General features: G+C 44.4%; 1 protein-coding gene across 1 annotated transcript in view; it reads left to right on the top strand.

Annotated features, from left to right (window-relative positions):
* Nucleotides 1-5,963, top strand: part of FBXO5 (F-box protein 5) — an 11,924-nt gene extending 5,961 nt beyond the window's left edge. Inside the window, exons 2-5 of the mRNA XM_077283095.1 lie at nt 1,486-2,156; nt 3,107-3,197; nt 4,425-4,598; nt 5,575-5,963. Of these exons, the coding sequence (XP_077139210.1) occupies nt 1,513-2,156; nt 3,107-3,197; nt 4,425-4,598; nt 5,575-5,826 (1,161 nt within the window). The 5' untranslated portion in view covers nt 1,486-1,512 and the 3' untranslated portion in view covers nt 5,827-5,963. The remainder of the gene's footprint in view (nt 1-1,485; nt 2,157-3,106; nt 3,198-4,424; nt 4,599-5,574) is intronic.
* Nucleotides 5,964-8,408: the final 2,445 nt, after the last annotated feature.

Raw genomic sequence — 8,408 nt, 5'->3', positions numbered from 1 at the left:
TTGCCTGCTTACAATCTAATAGGAAGAGACACAAAAGGCAAGATAAGTGACAAGTACGGTCAGCCATAAGTATAATAAATGGGGGCATAAAAATAACGCTACATGAAGCAGTGCTCAGCCAGTATAAGTACAGATAGAAAGTGCTACTGAGTGTATGGAAGGGGAAACCGTTAGATTTGTGAGGTACATTTTTGTAAATATTTTATTTCCTTTCATGGGACAATACTCCATAATATGACACTTTGATACAATGTGTACAAATTGTAGAACACCCAGATTATATATGAAAACTACAGAAGAACCATAGACCAAAAAATGTAATCTTTATTAAACATACAAAAATATTAATAAAAAGTGGGAGACCACAAGGTGGCGCCACACCCACAACTGTAAGTAAGCAGGAGGCTGTAGGAGCTGTGCCCAGTCTATAGCCATGGCTTGTTAATTCTACCATAGACTGTATCTTGAGGCAGAGAAAGCACAGAACACCACACATAAGATACAATGTGTTACCTCCTGCAGGTGGTGGTGGCCGCCCCATATTTCGGCACTCTGCCTTCTTCTGGGAGGTTTTTTTTTTCCCCTCTGCCTCGAGTCCTTTCTGACTGAAGACACTGTTTCTATGGTAGAATTAGCAAGCCATGGCTATAGGCTGGGCACAGCTGCTACAGCCTCCTTTTTACTTACAATTGTGGGTGTGTGGCGCCACCTTGTGGTCTCCCACCTTTGATTAATATTTTTGTATGTTTTACCCCTTAACATCCAATATATCAGACATTGGACCCCTCCCTCTGTTTGGAGCAGGCTCTGGCGATGAACCTGCACCTTTTCTGGCCCACGACATCTGATCAGCTGTCAATGTGCCCCTAACAGTCGCTTATGGAATCGCGATCCTCCCGCGGCTGCTAACATGGTAAATGCAGCTGTAAAACTCTTAACAGCGGTATTTAACATGCACGCACAGAAAGCGTGTCATTAACCCCACCCATCTGCACCCATGTCACATGACCATGGGTCACTGATGGGTTGGCATGACAACCTGGGGTCTTCCAGATCACTGAGCACTGCCCAGTGGCCGGCTCTCCTAGCAAGTGAGCATTACTGCTACGTAGAGCAGCGCTGCAGCCCGGCACTCTGTAATACAAGCAATCGGACGATCGTAGCTTCTAGGCTTCCGTGGAGACTATTGAAGCGTGTACAAAAAAAAAAAAGTCGAATCACCCTCCATTCAAATAACATCATTAAAATAAAAATGCATGCTTGGTATCACCGCGTTCAAAGTTGCCCAATCAATATGTAAAAATTATTATTTACGCCTGTGAAGGCGCAGCGAGGGAAAAGAATTCAACATGCCAGAATTGCATGGGTTTTTTTGGTCGCTGCAACATTGCAATAACAGGAGATCAAAAGATCGTATCTACACCAAAATGTACACACGCATATGTTTTTCTTTCAATATTTCTCTTTTTTTTTCTCTGTTTACAGATCTATTACTGACTTACAAGCCTAAAGATGAAGTGTGGGGTTAAGACTCCAACCAAGTTATCGCCATCAAAGTTAAAACCAGAAGAGAGCCCAACCAAGAATGACCATGACCCTTGTGGAGGGCATGAAATCTCCCCGAAGGCAGACACCAGCGTGGAGCACTTATCTCCTAGTCGAGTCTCTATGTTTTGGGAGGACAGACCTGTGAATAACAAGGAAAACCTTCTGCGTAGGCTGAGTGCCGTAGAAACCAGCGATTTGGAGTGTAGTCCTCTGCAGGACAGCGGTTATTCGTCGGTGCTGCTCAGTGACTCTCAGAGCCAGGATGAGGATTTTGGCCCCAGCCTTGTATCCACCCATTTGTTTGAGACGCCAAAACAAGACTCTCAGGAAAAAATTGCTCCAGTCCACCCAAGCACACTCTCGTTACCGATTCTCCGCTTTGAGGAGGCTGCTTGTTCTACTTTGAAAAAAAGTGGTAAAAGATGTCAAAAGGTTGACTGGGACGCTCTTCAAGAAGTAGTCTCCCGTGAGGCCTTCTGCCTTGATAAGCTTATTGGCAAAAAAATGGGACTGGAGAGAATGGACATCCTTGGGGAGCTTTTCCAGAGGGACTTTAAGCATCTGCTCAGCCAAATCTTAAGATATCTTAATGAAATTGATTTAATCAAGTAAGGATGATTTTTCTGTCAATTGTGTGTCATTCTGATTTGCTTTTGTCTTTTTGACTAACTGGGCATTTCTGGTTTTAATATATGGGACTTGGGTCACGTCATTTTTCTTCTCCATGAGATTAGATGCGCACGATCCGGAGTTGTTGTGGGTTGGACACTGCGCATTTATGCGTTGTCAAACCCACAGCGGCCAGATGTTGGTGTAGTGCAGTGTTCCCCCAAACTCTGGTCCTCAAGAGCCACCAACAGGTCATGTTTTCAGTATTTCCTTAGTATTGCCCAGGTGATAATTCCATCACCTGCACAGGCAGGAATTCCATCACCTGGGCAATACTAAGGAAATCCTGAAAACATGACCTGTTGGTGGCTCTTGAGGACCGGAGTTGGGGAACACCGGTGTAGTGGATGGGATTTCAAGAAATCCCAGACTGCAGCATGTCCATTTCTAGCGTCTCCGCAGAGAAATTTCACCAATAGAATGTATTTAACTAGGTGAATCTGCATGGCTGTTCTCACATGCGGACTCGCCTGCATTCAATAGAAGGCAGCACTTTGGACGCAGTGAACATGTTCTGTGTCCAGAGCGCTGCTACCTCCGGATCGTGTGCACCCGACCTAAAAGTAATTTATTGAAAAATCTCCAAACAGTACATCGCTTGGACTATGTTCACATGTCCAGTAATCATCAATAGAAGGTATAATAACCTCTTTGGTCTGTGCCAGATGAATGAAACCCTATGGATGCACTTGGTGTGAATCCGTTTCCTGTTGGTGATGCCAGTGCAGATCCATTATGTTATCAAGAGTGGCTGATACATCATATACAATATTACTATTAGGCAATATAGCTTTTATGTATAGGGACAAGTGTGGTCGTTTATTAGAGGGTACGCTCTTCTTGGTGTAAACTGTTTTCCTGACTCCTTGTTTTTTTTGGGTTTTTTTAGTGTTATCAGTGTGAGCACAACATGGCGGAAGATCTTACAGAAGGATAACTGGGCTTACAGTGTATATAAACGGTGCCATAAAGAAATCTGTGTAAGTACCCCTTGTGCGCTGAGGTTTATCTGCATGCTCTAAATAAGTATTTCCTAAACTCCAGTCCTCAGGGCCCACAGATCATGCTTTCAGGATCTCCTTAGTATTGCACAGGCCTGTGGCAATATCTGAGGCCTTTATATCTGGAGCCTGCAAGACATCATTAACGAAAGATTAAAACTGCTTTTCTCAACATGTAGACCGCAGCTATGAGGCACACGGGTAAGACTGGTTTAACCATTCTATTACCTGTATGCTTATAGTTGCGTGTTGGGGGGGGACGGGGACTGTTTCCTTTTCAGTTTTGAAGTGACTTGTGGAATTTCCGATATATTGATCCTCCAAAGTGATAGCATTTTAAAAACTGCGCCCCTCAACATATTAAAAACAGCTGTCAGGTAGTTTATTAACCGTTCAGGCATTTTCCAGGAAGTGATGCAATGCGGCATGGCGGGAAAGAAAAATACCTCTAAGTTCTGAACAGGTCACTAAGGTCATTATTTGGACCCAACAATCATTCTCAGGGTGCCGATGGGGTTAAAGAGGGAGCCCCCCGCTCTGTTGCCATCTAGATGCTGTAGTCAATAGACCACAACATCTAAGGCTTTTTTTCACACTTCCTTCGGTAGTCGCCCGTCACGAAGCGTCGGCGCGACGTACCGACGGAGTGTTTGCTTTCACATTTCCGTCTGCGTTGCTGGGCAGGAAAGAGTCAGAGAGACATTTCCTGCCGGGCATGCGCAGACGGGAAAACTGAATGCGACGTACAGAAAAACGTTCCCTTGAACGTTTTTCTGTGACGACGGTCCGCCAAAACCCGATGCAATCCAGTGCACAACGGACACAGTGTGGCCGTACGTCGCGATCTGTCGGCAATACAAGTCTATGAGAAAATGCTGGATCCTGCATTTTCAAAAATCAGATTGCGACGTGACACAAAAGACGGAAATGTGAAAGTAACCTAAGGTGCTAAGCCTCCATGGTGATTGCCAACACTGATCGTGACTGATGCAGCAAGGTGTCAGCCATGGTGTACAGTCGGTAAGTGTTACGTTTCACCCATTAGGGAGGGCTGTTCTTATCGTAGATCAATTTTAAATATTATTGGTGGTCACTAAGGGGTTTCCAGTTTTTTAAAGCCTGTGTCCCTCAGCTAATGTTTGTTTAGATATTAACCTTGGATTGCATCTGCTTTACATTCTCAAGTAACATTCTGTGTCTTCACAGGAAGGAGAGGCCAGGAAGGAGGAACATACTGCTACACGGGAAGCTTCTGTCTTCCGGATCCCCCTCTCGTCAGTTCAGAAGGTAGCCAGCGCTGCCTGCTGTGTCTCCAAGAAGAAAAGTAGTAAAAAGAACAAGCCGTCTCAGTCATACAGTCGTTACTCAGAGTATATCGAGGTAAGACTCAAATCTCAAGTTCTAGTCATTTTGATTCTCATGAGATGCTGAAATCATGACTCTTATTTTACTGCCTGATGTGCTATAACACACACACACACACACACACACACACACACACACACACACACACACACACACACACACACACACACACACACACACACACACACACACCCTACCTAGCTGGTGTGCTGATGCAATAGAACTTGGGATAATGGTGGTCACACGAATTCTCAAGCTGTGTCCTCTTATTTAAGTGTGAAATATCCGATGCAACAAAATATTTTATATCTTCACTAAACTATTTTTGGGCAGCTGAGGGTACAGCTGGGGGAGCTTTGATGTAGTGAGTCACATGACCAACCGCCATCTTGAGTGCTATGAATGTGCTGGCGCAGCATGCACGGTTACACACCACATCTTCTGGCAGCAGGGGGTCTAGGGCAGTGTTCCCCCAACTCCAGTCCTTAAGAGCTACCAACAGCTCATGTTTTCAGGATTTCCTTAGTATTGCACAGGTGGTGAGCAGGTATCACCTAAGCAATGCTGAGGGAATCCTGAGAACGTGAGCTGTTGGTAGCTCTTAAGGACTGGAGTTGGGGAACCCTGGTCTAGGGACATGACTGCTGTGCTGAGACATGCGGGCTCTGGGGTTTTCTGTGCTAGATTGTGGCAGTTCATCAAGAAGGGGCCAACGGCTGGAATCTCATTCATCCATAAACTTGCAGAGAATTTCACTGAGGAATGTTTTCTTCCAGTTTCAGGAGTTAACGCTGTTTTTCCTGTAGTCCCTCTTATAGCCGGTGGTCCCTAACATCGGTTCTTAGGTACTGAACTTCTGTGTAGGTTGAAATGCAGGAAGAGATCCCTCTCTGTTATGGATTTAACTCTTAACACCACTAACAAAAGACAGCATTTGAATCGGCCATTTATGTCCAATTGTTCTCAATTGCTCTTTCCGCTTTCCTCGCAGGTTGGAAGAACCCTGACAAATGACCGAAGCCTAAAAGTGTGTATAGACTGTGGTTCTCCTGCCAAGTACGACTCCTACCAGCACAGGGCTGTCTGTACCAGGGACAGTTGTCAGCTGGACTTCTGCACACTGTGCAATTGTAAATATCATTTTTCCAAAGACTGTGCGACCAGCAAAGCTCAAAATCACAGATACTTATCAGAACCACTTCCAGGGAGTAAGAAGAGCAAGCAGAATTTGCGAAGGCTATAACTTTTAAGAAAAAAAAAAACTGATCAAATGTTTCCTGTTGGAATGACAAAAGCAAACTTTTATTTCACATAGAAAGTATGTTTTATCCCATTTGTAAACGAAAAACTGAAATGTTTATTGGCAAACTACGGTCTAAATTACCTACTGGTGCCTGGCATTAACTAACTAAAAGTCACACACTTTTCCTGCCCATCTAGTACATTAACTGTGGCAAAAACTTTTAAGCCGAGTGTGTAATGCCTATAAGACCCCCTGTATATTTCCGTCACCGGAGACTTCTACATGTCCGAAGACCTTCTGATATACAACCGCTTGGGGGCGCTCCCTGTCAAATCCCTAAACATTTGTGTTCTTGAAGGCCATAGTTTGCGCTCTTGGAATTTGATGGTTTTAGTTCCAGTTTGCCTGTGAATTTTTGCAAGATTTTCTTTCTTCTTTTTAAATTTGATCTTAAAGTTATATATATATATATATATATATATATTTTTTTTTCAATCTTTTATAATTACCAAATCAATGAATATTTTTAAATTTCAAGATTCATTCAGTTTTAAGACACATTCCAAAGCTCGCCAAGTTGTTTTAAGGTTTGCTTTTGTGTTGTGCCAGTTTTATGACTCGATATGCTTTTGTATATCTGTAAATATGTAAGTGTCTGTAAGCGTCCTGTTATAACTGTATATATTTACGTGTGCAATAATTATTTGCACTAAGCTGAATAAATTATTACAAATTAATCAGAGTTAACTTCATAAACGGTTGAATGAAATGATTTTTGTCCTAAATGCCTGGCGAGTGCATTACATGTTGCCATTGTAAATTACAGCCAACATCCCACTGCAATGTCTGTGATCTGAGATGATCCTCAGTGTTAAGAAGATAAGCAAAGCCCACTAGGGATACAAGAATCCAATCAAAGTAGGGGTAAGCAGGATCAGATATAGATAAAATATGGGTAGCCAATTCCTCGCAATGACATATACAGACAGTGATAAGTGAACCAGTGCTCAATTAAAAAGTAGTTGGATCTTGCCATTAGAAGTTTTTGATTAGCAAAAACATAATGCAGGAGGGAGAAAAGGGAAATGAAGTCAGACAAGTAAAACTACATTCCCTGTCATGCCAAATGCAATATCTCCCGTCCTGACAAGGACTGTGCCCAAGTGTGACCTATCCCTCTAAGGGTATGTTTCCACGGTACGTAAACGCTGCTTGTTTGACGCTGCAGCGTCAAACAAGCAGCGTCCAGATGTTCCAGCATAGTGGAGGGGATTTTATGAAATCCCGTCTCCACTATGTGTGGAAACCCGCACGCGGAGGCCCTGCGACTCCGGACATGCTGCGCGTCTTTTCAGATCGCAGCATGTCCGTACACCTTGCGGGGACGCAGCGTCCCCGCAAGGCATATCACAGGGCCCTATGGCGAGGGGTGCGATGATCCCGGATGTGTACTGTACACATCCGGCACCATCGCGTCCCAGAAAGGGGGCGGGGCTAGCGCCGAGCGGCTTCGCCGCTGCGGCGATCCCGCCGGCGAAACGGACCGTTGAAACATACCCTAAAAATGTCCTTCTACAAACCCTCCCTACATTTTTCATCACCCTGTAGTGGGGGACTCATCAGGGGAGATTAATGTATATAAAGAGAATAGACTATGAATAGTGATCGGCAAACCCCTGTATGTTTGGTTCGGGAAAAGTTGCACAAGTGTATTTTGTAGGACCTGGGACCCCGTCAGTATTTGTATTTTCACAGCCACTGTGTAACCATATTTATGAGCCCTAAACCTGATGACCAGATAAGACCCTGCAATTACCTATAATGGCCACAAGATGGTGCTCCTGCAACATTACAAATCATAACGAAATGGTGTCCAGAATTCAGCAGTAATCACTAGAGAGTGCAAGCTAATTTTCTTTGTCAGGTTTTTTTGGACAGTATTTGCTGTGTTGTGTGTGTTGTTGTGTGTTTTTTTTTTTTTTTAATCTGAAAAGTTCTGACATCTGGAAAGTTTTCTTGTCTATTCTATTTCTGGGTCATTCAGCTCTGATATTGGAATAGCTGCTTCTAAGCCCTGGCCTGTTGGATTTTTACTGTGGTTATTGGCATTATTGCAACAAGAAATGTGCTGCACATTACTGTGATAGGATAATAAAAACAGTCTTGCCGAGAAAATACAGGGAGAACACCGGAAGAGATGCTCCTGTACACCGACTAAGGGCTGTCCCACACGTCCAGATAATTCCGGTACCGGAATAAATCGGTACCGGAGTTATCCGTGTCCGTGTGCCTGGGAACTCACGTAGGCCATACGTGCGGCACACGTGTGCCGCCCGTATGGCGAGTGGGTACCACACGGAGCGTGTGGTACCCACGCGTGTGGTACCCTGCATCGCGCTGAAGCTGCGATTCATATGTCCCCTGCAGCAGCGTTTGCGGCAGAGAAAATATGAAGAATAGTGTTTAAATATAAGATCTATGTGTCCGCCCCCCCCCCGCTCTTCAGAAGATACTTACCCGCCTCCCTCGCTGCTTCCTGGTCTGGCCGCGGCTTCTAGTGTATGCGGTCACGTGGGGCCGAT

Source organism: Ranitomeya variabilis, chromosome 2 (genome assembly GCF_051348905.1).
Source record: "Ranitomeya variabilis isolate aRanVar5 chromosome 2, aRanVar5.hap1, whole genome shotgun sequence".
Taxonomy (NCBI): Eukaryota; Metazoa; Chordata; class Amphibia; order Anura; family Dendrobatidae; genus Ranitomeya; species Ranitomeya variabilis.
This window is presented reverse-complemented; position numbering and strand designations above follow the sequence as displayed.